Source organism: Ascidia mentula, chromosome 3 (genome assembly GCF_947561715.1).
Source record: "Ascidia mentula chromosome 3, kaAscMent1.1, whole genome shotgun sequence".
In the NCBI taxonomy this organism is placed as follows: domain Eukaryota; kingdom Metazoa; phylum Chordata; class Ascidiacea; order Phlebobranchia; family Ascidiidae; genus Ascidia; species Ascidia mentula.
In genome coordinates, this window is record NC_138568.1 from 6,005,086 (window position 1) to 6,030,861 (window position 25,776).

General features: G+C 37.1%; 3 protein-coding genes and 1 long non-coding RNA gene across 6 annotated transcripts; all 4 read left to right on the forward strand.

Annotated features, from left to right (window-relative positions):
* Positions 1 to 341: 341 nt before the first annotated feature.
* LOC145894550 (uncharacterized) lies at positions 342 to 25,130 on the forward strand. 3 transcript variants are annotated; one of them, XM_082983173.1, is made up of 25 exons: positions 342 to 436; positions 522 to 683; positions 748 to 862; positions 916 to 1,037; positions 1,120 to 1,285; positions 1,482 to 1,647; positions 1,789 to 1,941; positions 2,236 to 2,356; positions 2,552 to 2,732; positions 2,821 to 2,986; positions 3,315 to 3,515; positions 3,711 to 3,872; positions 4,009 to 4,215; positions 4,287 to 4,394; positions 4,451 to 4,524; positions 4,581 to 4,743; positions 4,809 to 4,907; positions 4,974 to 5,095; positions 5,174 to 5,297; positions 5,367 to 5,522; positions 5,601 to 5,776; positions 5,828 to 6,029; positions 6,090 to 6,259; positions 6,405 to 6,476; positions 6,540 to 7,196. In XM_082983173.1, exons 2-25 carry the CDS (start codon positions 620 to 622, stop codon positions 6,577 to 6,579), a joined length of 3,330 nt encoding a protein of 1,109 aa, XP_082839299.1. In that variant the 5' UTR covers positions 342 to 436; positions 522 to 619; the 3' UTR covers positions 6,580 to 7,196. The 3 variants fall into 3 exon arrangements, with proteins under 3 accessions (XP_082839299.1, XP_082839298.1, XP_082839297.1); XM_082983172.1 differs by lacking the exons at positions 522 to 683; positions 6,540 to 7,196 and adding an exon at positions 24,657 to 25,130 and having other exon boundaries at positions 348 to 436; XM_082983171.1 differs by lacking the exon at positions 522 to 683 and having other exon boundaries at positions 348 to 436.
* LOC145894547 (uncharacterized) lies at positions 8,868 to 14,057 on the forward strand. Its single transcript, XM_082983167.1, has 11 exons — positions 8,868 to 8,984; positions 9,054 to 9,219; positions 9,448 to 9,613; positions 9,718 to 9,870; positions 11,037 to 11,163; positions 11,407 to 11,590; positions 11,700 to 11,880; positions 12,131 to 12,331; positions 12,540 to 12,701; positions 13,758 to 13,856; positions 13,926 to 14,057. The coding sequence occupies exons 1-11, from the start codon at positions 8,915 to 8,917 to the stop codon at positions 14,055 to 14,057; spliced, it is 1,641 nt and encodes a 546-aa protein (XP_082839293.1). The 5' UTR covers positions 8,868 to 8,914.
* Positions 14,295 to 15,010, forward strand: LOC145896083 (uncharacterized). Its single transcript, XR_014401662.1, has 4 exons — positions 14,295 to 14,428; positions 14,481 to 14,614; positions 14,682 to 14,837; positions 14,912 to 15,010. It is a non-coding gene; the product is annotated as an uncharacterized LOC145896083 (long non-coding RNA).
* LOC145894548 (uncharacterized) lies at positions 14,993 to 24,597 on the forward strand. The gene is made up of 26 exons (XM_082983169.1): positions 14,993 to 15,111; positions 15,163 to 15,374; positions 15,423 to 15,521; positions 18,690 to 18,782; positions 19,023 to 19,137; positions 19,201 to 19,322; positions 19,402 to 19,567; positions 19,770 to 19,935; positions 20,070 to 20,222; positions 20,521 to 20,641; positions 20,872 to 21,052; positions 21,127 to 21,307; positions 21,521 to 21,721; positions 21,854 to 22,015; positions 22,135 to 22,341; positions 22,406 to 22,513; positions 22,571 to 22,644; positions 22,704 to 22,866; positions 22,930 to 23,028; positions 23,096 to 23,217; positions 23,295 to 23,418; positions 23,488 to 23,643; positions 23,721 to 23,896; positions 23,948 to 24,149; positions 24,207 to 24,376; positions 24,522 to 24,597. Exons 1-26 carry the CDS (start codon positions 14,993 to 14,995, stop codon positions 24,595 to 24,597), a joined length of 3,768 nt encoding a protein of 1,255 aa, XP_082839295.1.
* Positions 25,131 to 25,776: the final 646 nt, after the last annotated feature.

Here is a 25,776-nt window from a genome sequence, read left to right on the forward strand (position 1 = left end):
GTGGCGCAATGTCGTTGAGGAGAAAGTCATCTAACAGTTCTGGACGATTTTAGAAAAACTGACGAAGTCTCGGTTGCAATCCAGGCAATGTGACACGAAAGTGCGTTCAACCTTGGCATAACCACTTGAGACAAAATGATTAAAAGCAGAAATGTCTCTATAGTGGGTTGATATCATTCGTTCGTTGGTCGTTTCTTACCATCTACGCTCAAGTTGACAGAAGATTAAGACTATGCAACTGTAAATATCTCGATGTAATAGCAGTTTGCTAATTTCGTCAACAATAAGCTTACATTCAATAACGGCTATATCAACGTAAATCTGTTGAATTGTCAACTTTCAGGTTACAGGTTGCAACATTTTTTCATGAAGCTGTTCATATTAATTTCAGTTTTGCTTTTCTGGGTGGACTATGGACGTTGCAGAATTCAAAAAGGTAAACTTAAGTTCCGCATTGTGATGAAAAAAATTCTTAAATATGTTGAAGAATATTGATGAATATTTATCAACTTTAATTAAAGTTATTTGATGAAGCCTGTGGTTTTGAAAACAACCCAATAAAAACATCTTTCGAAATGTCGTAAAGCGGGAAACAAAGTGGTTTGTTTATACAAGATATATGCAAATGTGTTTCACCAGACCTTGTTGGTGCGAATGTGATGAATTATATGTAAATAAGGAAGGTGTGGCAAAGTTGTTGCTAAACACAAATGAACTGGGATTTATCTTGCTAGTTTAAACTCGCAGGGAGTGGAACCTATTTGACAAGAATTTTGGCACAAAATATGAGGATACGCTTTAATCAACCCTATCCAGATCCACCCATTCTTTACGCATGGGTTAGAGGACACAGGATCGAAAGGTGCTCACTTTGTTACTCATTACAAAATTTCCAATGAACAATTGGTTTTCAAGGTTCCGAATCGATATTCTAAACGTGGGAAATAGAACATTTATTGCAAGAGTTACAAGAATAAATCGCAACACAATCAGTAACACTTTCACAGTTTACTGGTCAGCAAGAACACATCAGAAAGGTTGAGTATATGCATGTATCTAAATGAAATGATGGATATCTGTTTGCCAAATTTGTTTTTATCTCCAAAATAACTATCACAGACAAAGTAACGACACTCGGAAATGTAAAAAACGCTCCAAATGTTTCTGTGGGGATCCCGATATCAGCGTTTGCACCAACACTCACCAAAACAAGACCCAACACGTATGATGTGTTTGGAAGAGAGGTTTACACCTCGCAACTTTACAGACTCCTCGACGAAAACACGTAATTCATACATTAATTGACATGCAAATTCAACCAGCTGTGTTTAATTTTGTCGACTACACTTTGAGTACTTATCATCAAGATTCCAACAAACTATTTAATTTTTTTATGCCACAAAAATACCGGAAGATTTTTATGAAACGATTTTAATAAAAAATTACAGCAAACACAAAAACGTAAACCCTATGTTGCACAGAAATTTTCCGATAAAGAAAACCACCGCACCACATATGACCATCGAAGTCACGGTGCGATGTGACACCTTTTACATTGATGGTAGCGTTGAACCATTTTATGGCGTAAAAAAGATGTTGGTTTTGGCCAGAAAAATTGTGTCATCCGGAACACCGCTTGAGTTTTTGGTGCGTATATGTAACACAACACACTTGTCTATTAATCTGTTCTGCAGAGAATATTTTGCTTCTGTAACACAACCATCTCCACTTTAAACATGGCTTCATTAAGCTAAATCTGTAACAACAACAATAATCTTTTCTTGCCAGGCCGCACAACAATGTGCAGCGGAATTAGCTTGCAGTAAACCAGTCAAAGCAGCCATCAACACTAACGGAAAAAATAACCAAAAAACTCTATCGGGTACAACGGTGAACATAAAAGCATACGAGATTCACGGGAAAATTGAGATTATTTTGCAAGTAAGCAAACAATGCGGATGATGATGATGTTGTAAAATGTCATCAATATTTTCACCTTTTACATGTACAAGTGTTTTAATTGTCGTGATGTCTCCGCCGTCATCATGCTCACAAGCTCCTTGTCTATTTATTTTAACTTGTTTCTGATTTTTCGTTGTGAATATGCATGCTGCCGAATGATGTCATTTTTACTCGACATAACGCAACTATATGTGCTTAAAATGATCATTTTTATCAAAAGCAATGCGGAGGTTGCTATTTTTCCTTACTTATTTCAAGCTCAAAATATATTAGGGATCCAACAGCATGCCTTCCCAAGATGGCGGAGACGGATTGACTGGAGAAAATGGTGCAAGAGGATCCAATGTCATCTGCACACGTATCTTGTGTTACATACACAGGAAATTTCGTCAAGGTAATATCTTATCTGGTCTGTTCACTTGACCGAATCACGAAAAAAGTGTACGCTTCGATTTGCGTTTCCTATCGGCCAACACAGATGGTCGTGCATGGAGCCGGGGAAAAGGCTTTTGAATATTGGTCTGTCAAAAGCCTCGATAACCATTCCTGTTTAGGCAAAACGTTTAAAAGGTATTAAAAATACTTTTAGGTGGTAAAGGGTCACGTGGCCAACTAGGTGGCAACGGTCGCAAGGGCGGGGCGTCATTTAATGGAGGAGATGCCGGAAATATCGTGTTTTATAGTAAACATATATCTGGTTCTGTACACTTGACCCAACGTCCAGGAAAGGCAGGGCGCCCGGGCGAACACGGTTATGGAGGACTTGGCGGGTAAAGTATTCATGTAGAAACAGCACATAACTATTTAAAAAAAATACTTTTGGCTTAAGACACAAGTTTCGCATGCCATTTTGTTTAGAAAATTTGGTGCTGAAGGCTGTGGTTGCATGTGTGTGGAAGGTCCATATTGTTTGTGCCTTGAATGTGAGTTGTTAGCAGAAACTGACTGTCCGCCCAATGTTCCCGTGGGCCCAAGACAGCCTGACGGCAAGGATGGATTTTTAATCTATGACATTCCAACAGTGGTAGGTGACAACAAAATGGGTTACTTTGAACACACACAAGGGAAACAATTTCTGAAAATGACATGTTGAACGTGTACACGCAGTGTTTCGCCCTGTAAGGTCTCATCAGTGCAGCTGTTAAGTGGCACTGTGCTAGCTTTCACACTAGCAAGCACACTAGTCTCCACGTTGTGGTAACTTTCGGTCAACGTCGATCTGCAGGGACATGTTTAGTCTTACGTAACTATCTGTCTCTACAGCTATCCCATTTAAATACACGTTTTCCGTAAGAAAAAGTAGGAAAAAAATAACTAGGAAAAAAGTAATTAACATCGAGTAATATGCGCAGGGAAGTACAGGATCAACAGGTGTTACCGATTTGAGAAAAGTCAATTCTCTGAAACAGTGGTTCACTGGTGATGAGGAACTATTATGGATGATAGAAAGAGAAGGAGAAATGCTATTTCAAAGAAATAACAATGCAGCAGCAAAAGAAAGATTGGTGTTTATTTTAGAAATGGCAAATGATACAAGCTTGGTGTATCGACAGGTGAAACCTTATTGAAATTGTCTAACAATTTACATGAAATTTTTTCACAAAGAATATTCCTCAGTTTGTTACAAAGAACAATTCAACTTGCATTTAACACAAACAAAAATAATTATACCAGTTGCACTGATATGACCTTTTTGGTCGAAACAGTGGCCATCTGTTTGCAGCCTACGCAGAAATAATTATGTTTAGGCCAGGGAAATTACAAGATATATTGAACAAGGGTTTGATTTCTATGGAAATTCGAAATACTACGCTCCAGACAAGTACTGGACATCTTTGCAGAAACGCACAAAGGAACTAATTAACGTTGGAAAGCAGTTGGAATCCTCCTATAACAACGTATTAAGTTCTGTAAGTTAAAAAGGCTTGTGTAAGTGAAACATATACAGTAAAATAATAACAATAGCCTACGCGAACATTTGCAATTTTTTTTATTATAGTGCTACTAATTAATAAGATTTATAGGCGTGTTTTTTTTACTTAACAGATTGATCAAAATCTGATCTCATTGACAATAGTTTCAAGCATAATGGAAGAAGTATACACGACAAACACGCTCACGCTTCAGTTCCGACAACACGAGTTGAAGAAAAAGATGAATTTTTACCGAAAAGCTCTCAAAAACATTGAACAAACTATGAAGCAGCAGTTGATTATCATCAAACGTTTGGCAAAAGTAGTTTTAGTCGAGGCGGTATGTTTCGTAATTAATTAAAACACAGTAGTTTGGAAACAAAAATATTTTGACGCTTCACTTTCTAATAGACAAATAACCAACAACCAAGCATACTCGAATTTCTTTTTTCAATTGTTGGGATATTTTTGAGTGGTATCAAAAAAGATCCAGTAGCTGTGTACGACAAATCAGTCAGCGTAAGATTTCAAATTAATTTTCATACATTGCATTTATTTATACTTTAATATTACAGTTCATATTAAGTATGAGTGAAAAACACTGTCAACTTCCATTTATTGGACATCTGCAGGACACCTTGGGATCAAAGTATATCCTTTTTTTCTATTCAAAACCGTTATACAAAACCTGTCATATTTTCACAGTCTTCATTTTGCTTTTCATTTCCAAGCCACTTCAAAAAACTTCGATTACAGCAGCTTGGATGCATCGGCCGTTCCCACAATAATGAAAAGCAATTTAGCTAAAAACAAAGGAAAAATTATTCAAGAACTACATTGCATTTACAAAGAAACCAGTTCGCAAAACGTAAATCTTGATTTAACTAGAGAATCGTATATACGTGATTAAACCAGACCCATTTTGCAATGCAGGCATTGACCTTAGACCGAATTCTCAATGATTTTTTTCGGGATGGATCGTTTCGCATTGAAATCATAGAAAAGCTGATTAGCATGGATGCTCAAATGAAAGTACAGAAAAAGACTTGCTTTTTTACATTTTGTAGCGATATTTTACAAGATTTACTTTATGCACAGCAAATTAGTTACAACCAAAAGGTCTTGGAAGAGACACGAAACGTTACGAACGAAAAACAGGAAGCCGGATTGAAAAACATTCCAATGGAAACAAAATATTACTGGAGTGACTTGTTATTGAAGTAATTTGCATGGAATTAATTTACACTAAATACAAAATATCAATCTTTCCAAGTATAAAACAACGCTTTCTCCGACAGTTTGTACCAGCAGAACGAAAACCTGATAATGGAATCGATTTACGAACTTTCTAAATCCTACCAATTCGAAACTTTGTGGGACTTTGGGGCACAGGAAATATTTTTACGTAAATTTAGTGGCAAGGTAGGTGTGTAATACGCATTTCATATTTCAATCAAAACTGTTTGTACTAAGCATTGAAAATTGCCGCAGAATGTGGTCTTAAATGCTGGAAGATTGAGCGGAATATTTCAGTTGCACAGAATCTATCGACGACTGCAAAAACAGAGAAACAAATTTTTAACATATACGTCTACATACGCTGGCCCATCTTCTCATATTTTTATAGCTAATTGGAAAATAACACAGGTATTTCGGTAAAAAATCCTGGTCTACTAAAAATTACTATCCAGACAATTACAAATCGTAAATTGAACTATTTACAAGTTATCCCATCCGGCGGTCATCAGCAAACTTCGGTCGACTGGGCGGACCACATTTACTTTGGATATTGATCCTAACGACCCAATGACAACACGGTGCGGAAACTGTTACAACGGGAGGTTGATCGGACTCTACATAGAAATTGTTGGTGACCCGCAGCCCGAAAACGTACCAACTAAGTACGTGATCACCGTTAGTTTATCAATTAATCTAACGGCAATTCTTGACAGAACTTACGTGCTGGTATCGCACCAGGGAGATTCCCAATTTTTGCTTCCTCTTTCGGATGGTAATATTAGTGCGGCATATTTTCAACAAACTCCGGAAAAAGCAAAATCTGGAAAAATATTGTCGTTTGACTCTTCCCAATTGGTTGCTAATGGGGTTGACGACGATCTGGACACAGCACTGGATGACATATTTGCTGACCATGTATAGAAAAGTTCCCGCAGATGTTTCAATCTTAAACACCTTTGTTTTGTTTTTTGACAGGAGTACCAATATTGCCAACACGACGCCTTAAACTTTGCTGGAGCGAAACCTTGCAAAAGTCCATACGCAACATACATCTTAACTGTACCCAGATCCAATAACTACGTTTGCCCAACAGACTACAGTGTTTCTGTATCTGGTTACAACTGTCAAAGCTACGACTACTCCAGGTTGGCTACTGGGTGCCTTGAGTTATATTTATTAGTTATTCTCTCTAATTTAAACAAAAACACAACATGTTAACCAATGTTCATACGCACTTAAATGTTATTTATTAGAGAATACTTGCATCGCTTTATCAATTTTGTACTCAAGGTTGAACGAAATAAGAATTTATGCAAAGGTCAGATCTTGGAGTAACTACCCACCTGACCCAAAAGCTGCAAGGTAATTTTGGAGAAAACGTTTATCCAACATCATTAATAATAAACGCCAAAAATTTTGTTGCAGACGATTGACCAAAAAACAACGTCGACGTCAACAAGAATGATAACCAATGCTCGAAGAGATGTAACAACAGTAAATTTTCTCATTATTTCACAAATGTTTAAATTACTAATATAGTTTTGTATATAAAAAAGAGTCCATGAAACAAAATTAGCATATTGCAATTAAAACCGTATTCAGTTTTTGTGTAACTTCGCCTATGTTGTTTGGAAAATCTCATCTGTATAAAGGTGTGTCTTTTGCGTGCGATGAAATCGATACAATGGTGAGAAACTATGAAAGAAATTGGGATGATTCGTAACATTCATTCTAAAATTGTAGCTCACATTGTTATGTCTAAGAGCGCTATTTTTCATGTACACTTTCTCTTGTATTTTGTTGTGGATTTTTGTCTAGGAGAAAGCACTAAATGTTTGTAGTGATTTCTCTTGCATCTGTTTGTGGTGATTTTGGTTGTTATATTGTTCAATTGCAGTTGTTTCCAATGTGCATGTTTACCATCCTTCTTTGACTATATCAGTGCCATAACCACCAATCATGTAGTTCTTCTTACGCTTAATTAACTTGCTTAATTTAGGCGAAACCGAAAATTGTTGTGTGGAAACAATATCAGTGGCTCGGTAAACAGCAGTGAAATTTATACAGCCAGTGTGCACAGCATGTTCTATTTACAGTAAATTGCACACTTCAATGTTTGTGAACAAATAGAAACAGAGGCGTGGGAATGTCGCCTGTAGTCGTTTACTTAGTTAAATGCAAATGAGCTCTGATTCATTCTTCCCAACATTGACAGGATTTGATTTGCTTCATCTGTGACTGAAACTTTCGATCATATAACAGTTTGCCATCAAACATTAACAACACATGTGGGTAGTATGCTTGGAAGTCGAGGTTGTTAAAATATTGGATTTTAATTTGTTTGCATTTTTGTGAGTTTCTGTATCTTTTTAAATGGATTTCGAAAGCACATAAACTGACGATGTCAATTCGGAAAAATTTATATTTCTGTGTTGTTTCGAAATTAAAGATTGCACTGACCCTGATCATCCATCAGTGTTTGCGAGTAATTTTGGTTATCTGAAAAGATAGGATAGATCCGTCGGTACATTGTTTTACCAGACGTGAGTTTTCTTGACCAGGCAGGAGCGACCCGTATATAAATTGTTGGTTGTCGCCACGGAGTCACTGCGTAACCCCCGCTGCCAGTTATACTTAACGAAGCGCAATATCTCGATCACGTCACTCCATGTATTTGAAATTTAATGAAGCGAATGGTGCGTGTCAACAACAGACGCGTCGCCTTCTGTGGGGGAAATTGTTTTTATCCCAGACGCGTTGGTCGGGAGGAGTAAATGTAGTATTCTGACTTGAAAGAGTGCGCATTGTAGAACCAACAACTATGTAGAAAAAAATTCAACAATCGTCATGTGTGAATATGGATGAGGTTTCTGTAAACATAAAAACAGCTTTGTTAGATCTTGTACAATTCATAAACATTGTTATGTGTGAGTATAGTTGGGATATTACGGCTAAATCATTTTTGCACTTCGGGAATGGAATATAGCATTGTATTTAAAAAGTAAACAAAACAGAAAAGTGTACGAGGCACTGCTATAGAGAGGGCAACGGGAACTTTTTGCAGTCTGTGTGACTGAAGCGATTTATTACACCAATGTGGCGCAATGTCGTTGAGGAGAAACTCATCTAACAGTTCTGGACGATTTCAGAAAAACTTACGAAGTCTCGGTTGCAATCCAGGCAAAGTGACACACAAGTGCGTTTAACCTTGGCATAACCACTTGACACAAAATGATTTAAAGCAGAAATGTCTCAGTTGAAATAAGTCATATGATTAGGTGCCGTAAACAGCAATGTTGTTTGTAATATTCCAGCTTTAAGACCAACAACAGATAGAGTTAAAAATTTTTAAGATTAATGTAATATTCCTCCCTCTGTAACAGTCAAGGATATCTGATAATGCAGTGGTTACTCTTAATTGCGTTTTACTTCTTGCTGAACGTTGGATGGTGTAAAGTTAAGACAGGTACAAACTCTACAATTTCGTCTGTTCAATTACTGCATAATAAAATGCATGTATCTCAATTATTTTCTCTTTTGTGCAGGAAGTTGCAATTTAACAACAGATTTCCTTGGTACAAAACAACAATATGAATTCCGAAAAACGTTTTCAGAACCCCCTGTTGTTTACGCATGGGCTAGAGGGCATGCAGCAGAAAGGTATTTTTTTGACGCTTAGTAGATTATGCAACATTTATTTATCGCGAAAAAATTTTGATCGTCGATATGTGAAATAATTCGTTTTTGGATTTCAGGTGGAGGTCCTGGAGATAAACAACGATCACTTTTTTGCAACAATTATGAGAAAAAGTCAAGACAAAATCAGTAACTCAATGAGGTTGTATTGGACTGCAAGAGATGATGTAAAAGGTTTGTATTTATTGAAACAAAACTCAATATTAACTAACACATAACTGTTAACTGAGCTATGTTAAATAGACAAACAAACTGTTCTCGGTGACGCTCAAAGCAGCATAAATGTTTCAATGGGAGTACCGATGGCAGCATTTGCACCAACTCTTACCGAAACATCCACTGACGTTTACGACGTGTTTGGAAGAGACGTTTATACGACACAACTCTACCGACTACTCGACCAAAACACGTAATCAATTTAACCGACACACACGAAATTCAACAGTGCAAGTGTTTTTGCAGGAATGGTTCGGATCGTAAACACCATTACCATAAATGAAGACAAACATCTTTTTATTTTGTATTTGTTAAAACATATATTATTCGAGGTTTTAATAATAGGATGAAAAATCATGACCTGTTTGCATGCTGAAAATGATTGTATGAAGTAAACACATTAGTGTCTTAACTTATGCAGAAATTTTCCAGCATACCAAACTATTTTACGACAAATGACAATTCAAGTAAATGTACGTTGTGACACATTTTACATCGACGGCAGCGCGGAACCTTTTTATGGCATCTCAAGGATGAGCATTCGAGCAAGGAAGGTAGTTTCGGATGGAACGGCACTTGTTTTCAAGGTGTTTTGTTTTTCGAATTTGTAGACTTTAAAAATACCTTGTGGTGGCGAATATGTCATTTGTGTTTGCTTGATTTTGTGACAGTTATAACAGCGAATTTGCAGGCATCTGCACGATGTACGAGGGACATCGGTTGCAACGAGCCTGCCAAAGCTGAATTAAATACGCGCGGAAGGAATAATCAACAGGGCATCTCTGGGACAAATTTAGAGGTGTTCGCGTACAAAGTGCAAGGAATGGTGCGAATCATTTTGCAGGTAAACAGCAAAACAAGCAGGGACGTTGGCTGAATCAGCTAGTGTCCTTTGAATTATTTTTTTCTTTGCAATTTAATTTTCTTCTACAAATGCGTCCCAACACGCGAAAACACAATATCAGGTTACTGTCCTGCTGTTTTCGTCGCCGCGAAGGTATGCAACAGGCGCCGCGCGGATTCGTATCTTGTTGTTGATACCTTAGTGGTGGCTTTCATTCTGGTGTCTTAACAATGAATGTCAACAGCGCTAAAATGAGAGAACTCAGCAGGTCCCCACCTATCATAAATCGATTCAGGAATGTCGACTTTGAACCTATGAATAGTTGGACTTTGGATCCAAATGCGTCCTCAGCCACAGTTGTGTAGCATCATCTTGACAACTCGATCGTCTTCGGTAAACGCGTTTCTCGTCTAAAAAGTAAAAACTTGAAACACTCGACAAATCTTTCGACCTTTGGATCGCAGACAAAGTTTGTAATCGGTCTTTGTTCGCAAAATTTGACGAGGGACCTGACCAAGAAAGTCCAACGTATATTTACATCGATGACGTTGTCTTCACGTGATACAAAAGTCGATTGGGTAAAGGTAGATCCCGCAGTCGTTGCAGCTTCATGATTGTTCTTGTAAGGCGTTTTCCTTCAAGAAAAGTTCATTGCACATACAAACCAAATATAATTACACTTAACAAAAAATTTAAATATACGGCAGTTCTCCTCCTAACAAAAGTTAATCCTCAAACTCACATCTATGTGGCGGTTGCCGACTACCACGTGGAAGTCTCGTTCTACATATGGGAACGACCGTCAAACACAAAATCATTGCGAATTACTCTTATCATAAACGTTTTTTCTAGATATGTCAAATTAGTGATTAACCTGAAGCCTCCCAACAATTTTTACAGTCAATACGCACAAAACAGTGCCCCAATGATTTACGACGTGGCCATAGTTTGAGGCTGCCGCACAATCTGCACGTTGCTAGGAATACAGATTGGCTACTAGTTTTAGCCACCAATAACTTTTTTATGATGGTATTGTCTTTGCCAAAATTCCACCGTAGTTATCAAGAGTTGTTACATTGGTGAAATTTGCATTCGTTTATTTTTTTGTGGATATTGATAGATTTGTTTGTGGTTGTGGAGATTTATAGGTGATTAAACTGATGTAGGGCTCAAACAGCACGGCTGCTCAGAACGGAGGAGATGGGGAGAGGGGAAAAGATGGTGAGAATGGTAAAAGGCGTTTGTGCCACAAATGGGACTGTCGCACAAACCACCGACGAAGAATATTTTCCGGTATGGTTATTATAAAAGTTTCAAATCTCATGAGTTTTTTTATATTTGGCACCAATTATACAAACAAGCCATATTTTTTATTTCCTAACCATTCCTTCACCTACTGTATAAGATGGTGTGAAAAATTGAAGTGCATATTTGTGTATTGACGTACGTAAGTGATCGCGATTGGAGCTTTGGTGTTGTTGCAACTTCACATTGTTACTGAATGGTATCACAATTACCACTATTGGCCAACTTCAGGACACAACGGAACACTCGGCACAAAGGGGCGGAACGGTCGAAAAGGTGGAGATTCGATATATCCCGGCGGAGATTCAGGAAATTTTCTGATGTACATTCGACACATAGACGGTTTTGTACATTTAACCCAAATCCCTGGAAAAGCTGGGCACCCAGCAGAACACGGCTACGGAGGAGCTGGGGGGTTAGGTTTATTATTATATTGTCATCCTATTTATAGTGTTCGACAATAAAAATATTTTACACTAAATAAAAGTTATCGACACTGTTTTTTAACACTTATAATGTTCAAGGAAAAATGGTATTCCTGGATGTGGATGCAGATGCATAAAGCATTCCAAGGTTTGTGACGCTTGCATGTGGGGTTCATTTACAACATACGAAAGTATTCCTGACTGTCACCACCGTACAAGTGTCCCTCAACAACAGCTTGGTGGAAATGATGGGTTTAGAGTACACGACATACAAACAGTGGTAAGGTATAGAACACCCAGAATGAACCCTTAGTTATTCTTTCTATTGTTCGCATTTACTGCATGAGGCAAAATTGTTGTTTTTCTTCGTCACGAGCATGGCAACTACACTAGTTTCTATAGGGTTTGTGTGTGCGTTAGTTTTTCTGTGCAACCTCAGTTAGCATAACTGAGTACTCCTTTTTTGATTGAAGTTACCTTTGTGAAAATGTACATGAACGAATTCAGTAATACATCTTGTACATTTCCAGGGACCACATGGATCAATAGGTACCGCTAGTGTAAGTGTAGTCGATTCCGTAACGCCGTGGTTTATTCAAGACACTGAACTCTTGTGGATGATCGAAAGAGAAGGTGAAATGCTATTTAGGAGAAATAACAACAAAGATTCCACACAAATATTTGACTTCATTTTGGAAGTGACAAATGAAACAAGCTTGGTGTATCAACGGGTAACGTTGTTAATTTGTTTGGTAACACTATATTGTTTTGCCAAAGTTGCGTTGAAAACGCGTTTATTGGACGTTTAATTCTTCATACGTCCGATTTTTTAATGGGTCATAGGTATTGGCCAACATTAAAGACTGCAAAACGTGAATCATTTAGTAAACTTCAAATCCATACATAGTCACTTGCTGCAAAATATTTTTATACATTTAGGCACGCGAAATTTCAAGATATATTGAACAAGGCTTTGATTTTTATGGCAACTCGAAACACTACGTTCCTGACAAATATTGGACATACTTGCAGAAACGTACTAAGGAACTGCTCGCGGTCGGGCAAAATTTGGAATCCTCCTACAACACCATGTTTAGTGCAGTAAGATTTTAAATAGGACGCGATAAATCTTATTTTTACTTCTCACATCCACAAGGATTTGTTTCAACATGTACCGAGTAGGGTTATTTCGAGGCAATTATGTATATCCTGGTAAGCCTACAGCTATAGCCTACTCTGTACCAAAATAAGATGTGAAAATTTCACATCCCATTGCTGTCGTAATTGCAGGAATCTTTATCCTCTTACGTGGAATGCATCAAACCGAGTTAAATGGAACATTTTTTTGTAGATTAATCAAAACGTCAACTCTTTCAAAACAATTTCACGTACATTGGACGACGTGTATTTCACAAATAAACCCATGCTTCAGTTTAGGCGGCAAGAGCTGAAGAAAATGTTCACTTTTCACCGCAAAGCGCTCAAAAACATTGAGACAACGACGAAACAACAACTGATTGTTATCAAGCGATTGACAAAATCGGTTTTAGGCAAGGTGGTGAATTTGGCTTGGGAAAAAGCATATGCGTAGGGAAGGAAAAATTATAGGGAGGTAAAATAAGACCTTTTTTTGGCAGACAAACAACCACAAAGAAAAGCTGGGTAACTTTCTTGCTTCAACTGTCGCACTATTTCTCAGTATTCTTGCAAAGAATCAGTCGCGGCCTTTGATAAATCAGTAAAAGTATGCTTATCCATGGCGCAGTTGCTCACATCGTTCTAATTATATGTTATTTTTAGATGATAGGAGTCATGAATGAAAAACATTGCCAAGTGCCTTTTATTAGTCATCTGCAATCCACTTTAAAATCAAAGTACCTTTTAAATGATTTGGTGTTTTAGTTCAAACGTTCGTAATCAATTCTGTTTTATAGCCTCGAATTTGCATTTAATTTTCGGGCCACCTCAAAAGGATATGATTACAGCGGTTTAAATGCATCAGCTGTTCCAACAATAATGAAAAGCAATTTGGCTAAAAATAGGGAAAAAATTATTCAGGAACTTCATTGCATTTACAAACAAACCAGCTCGCAAAACGTAAATTCTTGTTAAAAGGTAAATAATATGTGTGTTTACTTGATTACGTTTATTGTATAGGCACTGACCTTGGATCGAGTTCTCAACGATTTTTTTCGGGATGGAGCGTTTCGTATTGAACTTATAGAGAAATTGATAAACATGGATGCCCAAATGAAAGTACGAGCTAACGTATCGTGGTTAGATCTGAGCACTATAATATTCTTAACTGGCTGTATCTTCACACAGCAAATTACCTACGATCAACAGTGTTTAGAAGAGGCACGAAACTTAACCAACCAGAAATTTAAAGCTGTAGTGAGAAACCTTCCAATGACGTCAAAATATTATTGGAGCGACTTGATATCAAAGTATGTCTAATAAAAATGAGTTTAAAGCGCTAGAGAAAAGAGCTGCTCACTGTGTCACTATTTTGACCTATCAGTGTTCGTACCTAACGGTATATCAAGTCATTATGACATGGAATTGTAACGCATAACCTGCTCGTCACAATAACGTCTTCAGCCGTCCGGCTTCAACGATGGGGCATGATAGGTCGAAACAGGGGCGTCGTTTGTAGCTCTAAAATAAACAATGAAAAATCTCTCTGTGGTTTTTCCTCCAACAGTTCTTACCAGCAACATGAAAACCTGATAATGGAATCAATTTATCAACTTTCAAAATCTTACCAATTCGAAACCTTGTGGAAGTTTGACGCGTTAGAAATATTTTCACAGAAATTTAGCGACAAGGTAAATATTTTCGAACACACTTTGTGCGCTAACAACGCTAATTCGTCTGCAGTACCTGGGTTCGTCTGAAAAACACAGACACAAAAAAAGTTTGAACTTTAAAATTATTGCAAATTGCAATTGTGCCTCGAAACTTTGTGGGAGTTTGGGGCACAGGAAATATTTTTTCGTAAATTTAGTGGCAAGGTAGGTGTGTAATACGCATTTCATTTCAATCAAAACTGTCTGTACTAAGCATTGAAAATTACCTCAGAATGTGGTCTTAAATGCTGGAAGATTAAACGGAATGTTTCAGTTGCACAGAATCTATCGACGACTGCAAAAACAAAGAAACAAATTTTTAACATATGCGTCTACATACGCTGGCCCATCTTCCCACATTTTTATAGCTAATTGAAAAATAACACAGGTACGGTAAAAACGTGTGCTACTACAAATTGCTACACCAGACAATTACAATTGGTAAATTGAACTATTTACAAGTTATCCCATCCGGCGGTTATCAGCAAACTTCGCTCGACTGGGCGGACCACATTTACTTTGGATATTGATCCTAACGACCCAATGACAACACGGTGCGGAAACTGTTACAACGGGAGGTTGTTCGGACTCGAAATTTCTCCCTGGTGCGATACCAGCATAGAAATTGTTGGTGATCCGCAGCCCGAAAACGTACCAACGGAGTACGTGATCACCGTTACTTAATCAATTAATCTAACGGCAATTCTTAACAGAACTTACGTGCTGGTATCGCACCAGGGAGATTCCCGGTTCTGGCTTCCTCTATCGGATGGTAATATTACTGGGGCAAACTTTCAACAAACTCCGGAAAAAGCAAAATCTGGGAATATATTGTCGTTCGACTCTTCCCAATTGGTTGCTGATAGGGTTGACGACGATCTGGACACAGCATTGGATGACATATTTGCTGACCATGTATGGCAAAGTTCCCGCAGATGTTTCCATTTTAAATACCTTAATTGTCTTTTGACAGGAGTACCAATATTGCCAACACGACGCCTTAAACTTTGCTGGAGCGAAACCTTGCAAAACCCATACGCAACATACATCTTAACTGTGCCCAAATCCAAAAGTAAGTTTGCCCAACAGACTACAGTGCTTGAGTATCTGGTTACAACTGTCAAAGCTACGACTACTCCAGGTTGGCTACTGGGTGCCTTGAGTTATATGTATCAGTTATTCTCTCTCATTCAAACAAAAACACACTAGGCTAGCCAGTGTGCATACGCACTTAGGTTATTCATTAAAGAATACTTGCATCGCTTTATCAATTTTGTACTCAAGGTTGAACGAAATAAGAATTTATGCAAAGGTCAGATCTTGGAGCAACTACCCACCTGACCCAAAAGCTGCAAGGTAATTTTGGAGCAAACGTTTATCCAACATCATTAATAATAAACCCCAAATATTTTGTTGCAGACGATTGACTAAAAAACAACGTCGACGTCAATTAGGATGATAAATAATGCTCGAAGCGATGTAACAACAGTATGATTTCTCACTTTTTTACCAATGTCTAAATGACTAAAGTTTTGTATATAAAAAAAATCTATGAAACAAAAATTGAATATTGCAATCAAACAGTTTTTCCAGTTTTTGTGCATCTTCGCCTATGGTGTATGGAAAATGTCATATTAATGAATATGTCTCGTTTGCGTGCGGTGAAATCGGTACAATGGTTAGGAACTCGAAAAAAAATTGGGATGTTTGTCGGATTCGTAATATTTATTCAAAAATAATACAACTACAGTCTAGAGTTTATAGCTTACATTGTCATGTCTAAGAGCGTTATTGTTCTTGTACACTTTCACTTATATTTTGTTGTGGATTTCTGTCTAGAAGAAAGCACTAAATGTTTGCAGTGATTTCTCTTGCATCTGGATTTGGTTCTTTTGTTTGTAATATTGTTCAATTGTAGTTGTTACCTTTGTGCATGTTTACCATCCTTCTTTGACTATATCAGCGCCATCCAATCATGTAGTTCTTCTTACGCCTAATCAATTTGTTAACATTTTGGCGAAAACTGTTGTGTGGAAACAATGTCAGTGGCTCGGTAAAAATAGAAACAGAGGTACGAGAATTTCCCCTGAAGTCGTTTACTTAATTAAATGCAAATAAGCTCTGATTCATTCTTCCCAACAGGATTTGATTTGCTTCATCTGTGACTGAAACTTTCGATCGTATAACAGTTTACCATCAAACATCAACAACAAATATAGGTAATATGTTTTAAAGTCGAGGTGGTTAATGTATTAGAATTAATTTATTTGCTTTTATATGAACCTACTTATTGACATGAAACTTACTCACAATTACTCACCAGGTATAACCAGTTTCTGTGTCTCTTCCAATAGACAGAAACTGACGATGCCATTTCGGCTAAATTATTATTTCTGTCTTATTTCAAAATTAAAGATCGTATTGACCCTGATCATCAATCACACACAATTTTGGATACCTGAGAATATAGGGTAGATCCGTCGGTACAACCAAGGAAAACAGACTGATTCCTTTTGATTAAATGATATTTTTTTTTAAACTTATCCACAAGATTGAGTTACAAAAATTGATGATTTTGTTTGAATTATGTAAACCATTGACAAAATGTATTTTATGAAATGTCCTAACGAAGTGTAACAAGATTGTTGACTCGTTTCGTTGTGTTACAGGTTAGTGATATTTATGCGTTTATCAGAGAGCTTGCTTTTAGACCTCCTTCTCATTTTTGTTTATTTCTCATGTGCATTATTATTCAGTCTATTATTATTTCTTCCATCAGCCCCTGACCGCATTCATTTAATTTTTTTTTTCATATTTTGTTGTCAAACAAATGTCGACCATTGGAGGCAGGAGCTAATCGTACATCGTTTAAGTTATATCAATTTATACCAGCTCGTCATACGAACATCAAGCCTCGAAATCACGGCGGAACACAATCCGCTGGTAAAGTCCAACGAAGCGCAACACCTCGATCACGAGTCAGCCCTTGTGAATGAAACTGAATGAAGCGAGCTGTGCGTGTCGACAACAGACGCGTCGTATTTTGAGAGGGAAGTTGTTTTTTCCAGACGAGTTGTACGGAAGAAAGCAAATGTAGCATGACTCTATACAGCAGTGTTCCTTAAACAGGTGAATTGTGAATTAACTGAAAGGGTTAAATGATTTCGTTTTTATATTGCTACATGTAGGCTACGCATAGTTGAAACTACACCTATTTAGAAAAAATAGAAACAAACATTATCTGTGGATTTGATGAGGTTTTCTTTAAACACAACTATAACCTGCCAATTGTTATGTTATGTATAATTGGGATATTATGGTTATATTGTGCAGTTTATGAATGGATTCAGCATTCTATATTAAGGGTAAATAAAACAGGAAAGTTTAAACAGCACTTCTGTAATAAAAGTCCTCCTGGAATTGTTCACAGTCTCTGTGAGGGAATCGGGTCGTTTCTGTAGTGTGGTGCAATGTCGGTAACTGTTTAGGGGTTGAGGAGAAAGTGATTTGAGAGTTAACAAAACACATACGAACTGTCGGCTTCGCCAGAAACCAGTCGCACAAGTGCGTCGAACCTTGACATGAACACCTGTGACACATATGGTTTAAAGCAGGCAAAGTCTCAGTTGAACTAATAAGTCACTTAATTTGGTGCCGTGAATAGCAATGCTCTTCTGTTTGTAGTATTTCTGCTTTAACACTGACAACTGATAAAGTTAAGATATTTTTGTGATATTCTTCCCCCCTGCAACAGTTATGAAAATCTGACAATGCAGTGGTTACTCTTAATTCTGTTTTACTTGTTGATGCACGTTGGATATTGTAAAGTTTTTTGACACACTTTTGCCCAGATTTTAGAATCATTTATAACTGAGTTATATCTTTGCTTTAATGGTTGTGAATTTGAAATTTCTAATCATTCATTTTTCAAAAAAATTCTAGGCAAACTTTACAACTTCGTCGCACTCCGTTAAGAAACGGCCACTTGGTTTGCGGTTGAAGTCAAGTCTCATTTTTCTGCCAATATCGATCATCTTATGTTGACTTTGAAATGATAATTGCAAACGCTTTGCTCCTGCGCCAAATCCCCGTTAGTTGGCTTATCATCTATTCTCAAGTAGACAGAAGATTATAACTATCCAGCTATTGGTAGTTGGACGTAGCAATTTCGTCAGCAACAGGCCCACTTTCAATAACGGCTATATCAAGTATATATACGTGTTGAATTGTCAAACTTCAGGTTTTAAGTTGCAACATATTTCGATGAAGCTGTTCATATTAATTTCCGTTTCACTTTTTTGGTTGGAGTATGGAAGTTGTACAATTCAAAAAGGTAAAAATAAGAGCAGCAATTTGATGTAACGCAAAATTAAAATTTACACGATATTTGTCCATGTTTATTAGCCACAAATAAAGTTAACGAAACCATTGGTTTTAAGCACAACCCAATGAACTCCTATTTCGTAAAGTCGATAAAGCGGATAAATGTTGATATAAAACTCTTTGTTGCTGGTAATTTGTTGCTAAACACAAATGCACGGAGATTTGCTTTACTAGTTGTTTTAACTCGCAGGGAGTGGAACCTATTCAACGAGAATTTTGGGACAAGATATGAGGATTCGCTTTAATCAACCATTTGCTGATCCACCAATTGTTTACGCCTGGGCCAGAGAAAACATTGCAGAAAGGTACATAAAGGAACTCACGTTGTAACTAACCAAATAATTTTCAATCATTAAATGGTTTCCAAGGTTCCGAATCAATATTCTAACCGTAGGAAATACAACATTTATTGCAAGAGTCACAGGAATAAATCGCAACACAATCAGTAACTCGTTCAGAGTTTACTGGTCGGCAAGAACACACCAGAAAGGTTGAGTATACGAATATTGAACGCAACGATGGATTTATGTTTTCCAAATCTATTTTTATCCATTAAATAACTATCACAGACAAAGTAACGACACTCGGAGATATACAAAACGCTCCAAATGTTTCTATTGGGATCCCGATATCAGCGTTTGCACCAACACTCACCAAGACAAGACCCAACACATATGCTGTTTTTGGGAGAGAGGTTTACACCTCGCAACTTTACAGACTCCTCGACGAAAACACGTAATTCATACATTTGTTAACATGCAATTAAACAAATCAACATCATTTCTGTCAACAACTCTATCATAAATATTACTTATCAAAATTAAAGAAGGTATTTAATATTTGTTGTGCCAGGCAAGGACCGGGAAGATTTTTACAAACAATTTTAATTAGAAAATTATAGCAAATACGCAAAAAACAGAAACCGTTTGTTGCATAGCAATTTTCCGATAAAAGAAACCACCGCACCACATATGACCCTCGAAGTTACCGTGCGATGTGACACCTTTTACATTGATGGCAGCATTGGACCATTTTATGGCTTAAAAAAGATGTTGGTTTTAGCCAGAAAAATTGAGTCTTCCGGAACACCGCTTGAGTTTTTGGTGCGTATATGTAAGAAACACATTTGTCTATTAATCTGTTCTGTAGAGAATATTTTGCTTCTGTAACACAACCATCTCCACTTTAAACATGGCTTCTTTAAGCCATATCTGTAACAATATTATTTTCTTGTCAGGCCGCACAACGTTGTGTAGCGGGATTAAGTTGCAGGAAACCAGTCAAAGCAGCCATCAACACTAACGGAAAAAATAACCAAAAAGCTGTATCGGGTACAACGGTGAACATAAAAGCATACGAAGTCCACGGAAAAATTAAAATTATTTTGCAAGTAAGCAAACAATGCGGATGATGTTGATGTTGTAAAATGTCATCAATATTTTCACCTTTTACATGTACAAGTGTTTTAATTTGTCGTGTTGTCTCCGCCGTCATCATGCTCACAAAGAAGCTCCATGTCCATTTATTTTAACTTGTTTCTGATTTTTCGTTATGACTATGCATGCTGCCGAATGATGTCATTTTACTAGACATAACGCTATTATATGTGCTTAAAATAATCATTTTTATCAAAAGCAATGCGGAGGTTGCTATTTTACCTCACTTAGTTCAAGCTTAAAATATATTAGGGATCCAACAGCATGCCTTCCCAAGATGGCGGAGACGGATTTACTGGAGAAAATGGTGCAAGAGGATCCAATGTCATCTGCACACGTAGCTTGTGTTACAAACACATGAAATTTCGACAAGGTAATGTCCTATCTGGTCTGTTCACTTGACCGAATCACGAAAAAAGTGTACGCTTCGATTTGCGTTTCCTTTCGTCCGATACAAAAGCATGAAGTGTTTTAGATGTGAGGCCAACACAGATGGTTGTGCATGGAGCCGGGGAAAAGGCTTTTGAATATTGGTCTGTCAAAAATCTTGATAACCATTCCTGTTTAGGTAAAACGTTCAAAAGGTATTAAAAATACTTTTAGGTGGTAAAGGGTCACGTGGCCAACTAGGTGGCAATGGTCGCAAAGGTGGGGCGTCACTTGCTGGAGGAGATGCCGGAAATATCGTGTTTTACGGTAAACATATATCTGGTTCCGTACACTTGACCCAACGTCCAGGAAAGGCAGGGCGCCCGGGCGAACACGGTTATGGAGGACTTGGCGGGTAAAGTATTTACATCAAGCAGCACAAAACCAACTGCAACAATTACTTTTGGTTTATGAAATACACATTATTAGAAAATTTGGTGCTCCCGGTTGTGGTTGCACATGTGTGAACAAGTTCGTTCCATCGTGTGGTATTTTGGGTTGCTACGGAAACAGGCTACAGTATGACAGTGACTGTCCGCCCAATAATCCCGTGGGTCCAAGACTGCCAGGCGGCAAGAATGGATTTTTAATCTATGACATTCCAACAGTGGTAGGTGCCAACATCATGGGTTACTTACAAAAAAATACAATTTTATATGGCTTAGGTTGTTGAGATATTAGTAAAACAACGTGAAACAGTTAATTCAAACTAAATAGTTTTCAGTAATTGCGTTTCTTTTGTGGTGCATTGATAAACATTTGTTAATTTGAACGTGCGCTACCATTGCGAAAAATAACAACTAATATCGTCTAATATACGCAGGGAAGTCAAGGATCGACAGGTTTCACTGATTTGAGAAAGGTCAATTCACTAAAGCGGTGGTTTACTGGTGATGAGGAACTGTTATGGATGATAGAAAGAGAAGGAGAAATGCTGTTTCAACGAAATAACAATACAGCAGCAAAAGAAAAATTGGACTTCGTTATAGAAATGGCAAATGATACAAGCTTAGTGTATCGACGGGTAAAATCTTAATAAAATTTGTTTGAATTTGTAAGAATTTACATGGAAATTTGTACCAAGAGTAATCCATCAGTTTGCTACAATGCAAAATTCAACTTGCATTTAAGACAAACAAAAAATAACTATATTCAGGCCAGCGAAATTACGAGGTATATTGAACAAGGGTTTGATTTCTATGGAAATTCGAAATACTACGCTCCAGACAGGCACTGGAAATCCTTGCAGAAACGCACAAAGGAACTAATTAATGTTGGAAAGCAGTTGGAATCCTCCTATAACAACGTGTTAAGTTCTGTAAGTTAAAAAGGAATGTGTAAGTGCAACATATGCGGTAAAATAATCTTATCCGAACATTTGCAATTTGTTCAATTAATAGTGCGGAAGACTTAAAGGCGATTTTTTTTACTTAACAGATTGATCAAAATCTGATCTCATTGACAGTAGTTTCAAGCATAATGGAAGAAGTGTACACGACAAATACACTCACGCTTCAGTTCCGACAACACGAGTTAAAGAAACAGATGAATTTTTACCGAAAAGCTCTCAAAAACATTGAACAAACTATGAAGCAGCAGTTGATTATAATCAAACGTTTGGCAAAAGTGGTTTTAGTCGAGGCGGTATGTTTGGCAGTTAATTAAAAAACAGTAGTTTAAAATAAAAAATACTTCGACGTCTTGATAGACAAATGACCAACAACCAAGCATACTAGAAATTCTTTCCTCAATTGTTGGAATATTTTTGAGTGGTTTCAAAAAAGATCCAGTTGGTGTTTACGACAAATCAGCCCGGGTAAGATTTTGAACTTAATTTTTAGTACATGCATTTATTTACTCGTTTATATTACAGTTCATTAAATCTATGAGTGAAAAACATTGTCAACTTCCTTTTATTCTTCATCTACAGACCACATTGGAATCGAAGTACATCCTTTTACATTCTATAAACAAACGATATTTCATAACCTGTCATATTTTCACAGTCTTCATTTTGCTTTTCATTTCCGAGCAACTTTAAAAAAATTCGATTACAGCAGCTTGGATGCATCGGCCGTTCCCACAATAATGAAAAGCAATTTAGCTAAAAATAAAGGAAAAATTATTCAAGAACTTCATTGCATTTACAAAGAAACCAGTTCGCAAAACGTAAATCTTGATTTAACTAGAGAATCTTATACGTGATGAAACCAGACCTTTCTTGCAATGCAGGCACTGACCTTAGACCGAACTCTGAATGATTTATTTCGGGATGGATCGTTTCGAATTGAAATCATTGAAAAGCTTATTAACATGGATGCTCAAATGAAAGTACAGAAAAAGGCTTGCTTTTTTACATTTTATGGTCAAATTTTTACAAGATTTACTTGATTCTCAGCAAATCGGTTACAAACAAAGGGTCTTGGAAGAGACACGAAACGCGACGAACGAAAAACAGGAAGCCGCATTAAAAAACATTCCAATGGAAACGAAATGTTACTGGAGTGACTTGTTATTAAAGTATATTGAATGAAATTTATTTAGAATAAATACAAAGAATATTCTTTCCAAGTATAACAGAACGTTTTCTCTGACAGTTTGTACCAGCAGCACGAAAACCTGATAATGGAATCGATTTACGAACTTTCTAAATCCTACCAATTCGAAACTTTATGGGACTTTGGGGCACAGGAAATATTTTTACGGAAATTTAGTGGCAAGGTATGTGTGTAATACGCATTTCCTATTTCTATCAAAACTGTTTGTACTAAGAATTGAAAATTACCGCAGAATGTGGTTTTAAATGCTGGAAGATTGAACGGAATGTTTCAGTTGCACAGAATCTATCGACGACTGCAAAAACGAAGAAACAAATTTTTAACATATGCGTCTACATACGCTGGCCCATCTTCCCATATTTTTATAGCTAATTGGAAAATAACACAGGTACTTCGGAAAATTTCCTGGTCTACTAAAAATTACTATCCAGACAATTCCAAATGGCAAATTTAACTATTTACAAGTTATCCCATCCGGCGGTTATCAACAAACTTCGCTCGACTGGGCGGACTACATTTACTTTGGATATTGATCCTAACGACTCAATGACAACACGATGCGGAAACTGTTACAACGGGAGGCTGATCGGACTCTACATAGAAATTATTGGTGACCCGCAGCCCGAAAACGTACCAACTAAGTACGTGATCACCATTACTTAATCAATTAATCTAACGGCAATTCATGACAGAACTTACGTGCTGATATCACACCAGGGAGATTCCCGGTTTTTGCTTCCTCTTCGGGATGGTAATATTAGTGCGGTAAACTTCCAACAAACTCCGGAAAAAGCAAAATCTGGAAAAATATTGTCGTTTGACTCGTCCCAATTGGTTGCTGATAGGGTTGACGACGATCTGGACACAGCACTGGATGACATGTTTGCTGACCATGTATGGCAAAGTTCCCGCAGATGTTTCAATCTTAAACACCCTAATTTTTTTTGACAGGAGTACCAATATTGCCAACACGACGCCGCAAACTTTGCTGGAGCGAAACCTTGCAAAAGTCCATACGCAACATACATCTTAACTGTACCCAGATCCAATAACTACGTTTGCCCAACAGACTACAGTGTTTCTGTATCTGGTTACAACTGTCAAAGCTACGACTACTCCAGGTTGGCTACTGGGTGCCTTGAGTTATATGTATTAGTTATTCTCTCTAATTCAAACAAAAACACAACATGTTAATCAATGTTCATACGCACTTAAATGTTATTTATCAGACAATACTTGCATCGCTTTATCAATTTTGTACTTAAGGTTGAACGAAATAAGAATTTATGCAAAGGTCAGATCTTGGAGCAACTACCCACCTGACCCAAAAGCTGCCAGGTGATTTTGGAGAAAACGTTTATCCAACATCATTAATAATATACCCCAAATATTTTGATGCAGACGATTGACCAAAAAACAACGTCGACGTCAATAAGGATGATAACTAATGCTCGAAGAGATGTAACAACAGTAAAATTTCTCATTTTTTCACTAATGTTTAAATGACTAATATAGTTTTGTATATAAAAAAGAATCCATGAAACAAAATTAGAATATTGCAATCAAAACCGTATTCAGTTTTTGTGCAACTTCGCCCATGTTGTTTGGAAAATCTCATCTGTATAAATGTGTGTCTTTTGCGTGCGATGAAATCGATACAATGGTGAGAAACTATAAAAGAAATTGGGATGATTCGTAACATTCATTCAAAAATTGTAGCTCACATTGTCATGTCTAAGAGCGCTATTTTTCATGTACACTTTCTCTTGTATTTTGTTGTGGATTTCTGTCTAGGATCTGTATTTGGTGATTTTGGTTGTTATATTGTTTAATTGTAGTTGTTACCTTTGTGCATGTTTACCATCTTTCTTTGACTATATCAATGTCATAACCACCAATCATGTAGTTCTTCTTACGCTTAATTAACTTGATTAATTTAGGCGAAACCGAAAATTGTTGTGTGGAAACAATATCAGTGGCTCGGTAAAGAGCAGTGAAATTTATACAGCCAGTGTGCACAGCATGTTCTGTTTACACATTTCTATGTTCATAAACAAATTGAAACAGAGGCGTGGGAATGTCGCCTATACTCGTTTACTTAGTTAAATGCAAATGAGCTTTGATTCATTCATCCCAACATTGACAGGATTTGATTTGTTTCATCTGTGACTGAAACTTTCGATCGTATAACAGTTTACCATCAAACATTAACAACACATGTAGGTAGTATGCTTGGAAGTCGAGGTTGTTAAAATATGGGATTTAAATTTGTTTGCGTTTTTGTGAGTTTCTGTATCTTTTTAAATGGATTTCGAAAGCACATAAACTGACGATGCCATTTCGGCTAAATTTATATATTTCTGTGTTGTTTCGAAATTAAAGATTGCACTGACCCTGACCATCAATCAGTCTTTGCGAGTAATTTTGGTTATCTGAAAAGATAGGGTAGATCCGTCGGTACATTGTTTTACCAGACGTGAGTTTTCTTGACCAGGCAGGAGCGACCCGTATATAAATTGTT

Bases quoted from the DNA above. Each gene is read 5' to 3' on its own strand.
- LOC145894548 (XM_082983169.1), top strand. From the start codon at position 14,993: ATGACAACACGGTGCGGAAACTGTTACAACGGGAGGTTGTTCGGACTC. The intron at 22,016-22,134 runs GTAAGTTAAAAA...TTTACTTAACAG, and splicing joins ATAACAACGTGTTAAGTTCT to ATTGATCAAAATCTGATCTC. The intron at 23,029-23,095 runs GTACAGAAAAAG...CTTGATTCTCAG, and splicing joins ACATGGATGCTCAAATGAAA to CAAATCGGTTACAAACAAAG.
- LOC145894550 (XM_082983171.1), top strand. From the start codon at position 367: ATGAAGCTGTTCATATTAATTTCAGTTTTGCTTTTCTGGGTGGACTAT. The intron at 2,987-3,314 runs GTAGGTGACAAC...TAATATGCGCAG, and splicing joins TCTATGACATTCCAACAGTG to GGAAGTACAGGATCAACAGG. The intron at 5,777-5,827 runs GTACGTGATCAC...AATTCTTGACAG, and splicing joins CCCGAAAACGTACCAACTAA to AACTTACGTGCTGGTATCGC.
- LOC145894547 (XM_082983167.1), top strand. From the start codon at position 8,915: ATGAGAAAAAGTCAAGACAAAATCAGTAACTCAATGAGGTTGTATTGG. The intron at 12,332-12,539 runs GTAACGTTGTTA...TTATACATTTAG, and splicing joins CAAGCTTGGTGTATCAACGG to GCACGCGAAATTTCAAGATA. The intron at 12,702-13,757 runs GTAAGATTTTAA...TTTATTGTATAG, and splicing joins ACAACACCATGTTTAGTGCA to GCACTGACCTTGGATCGAGT.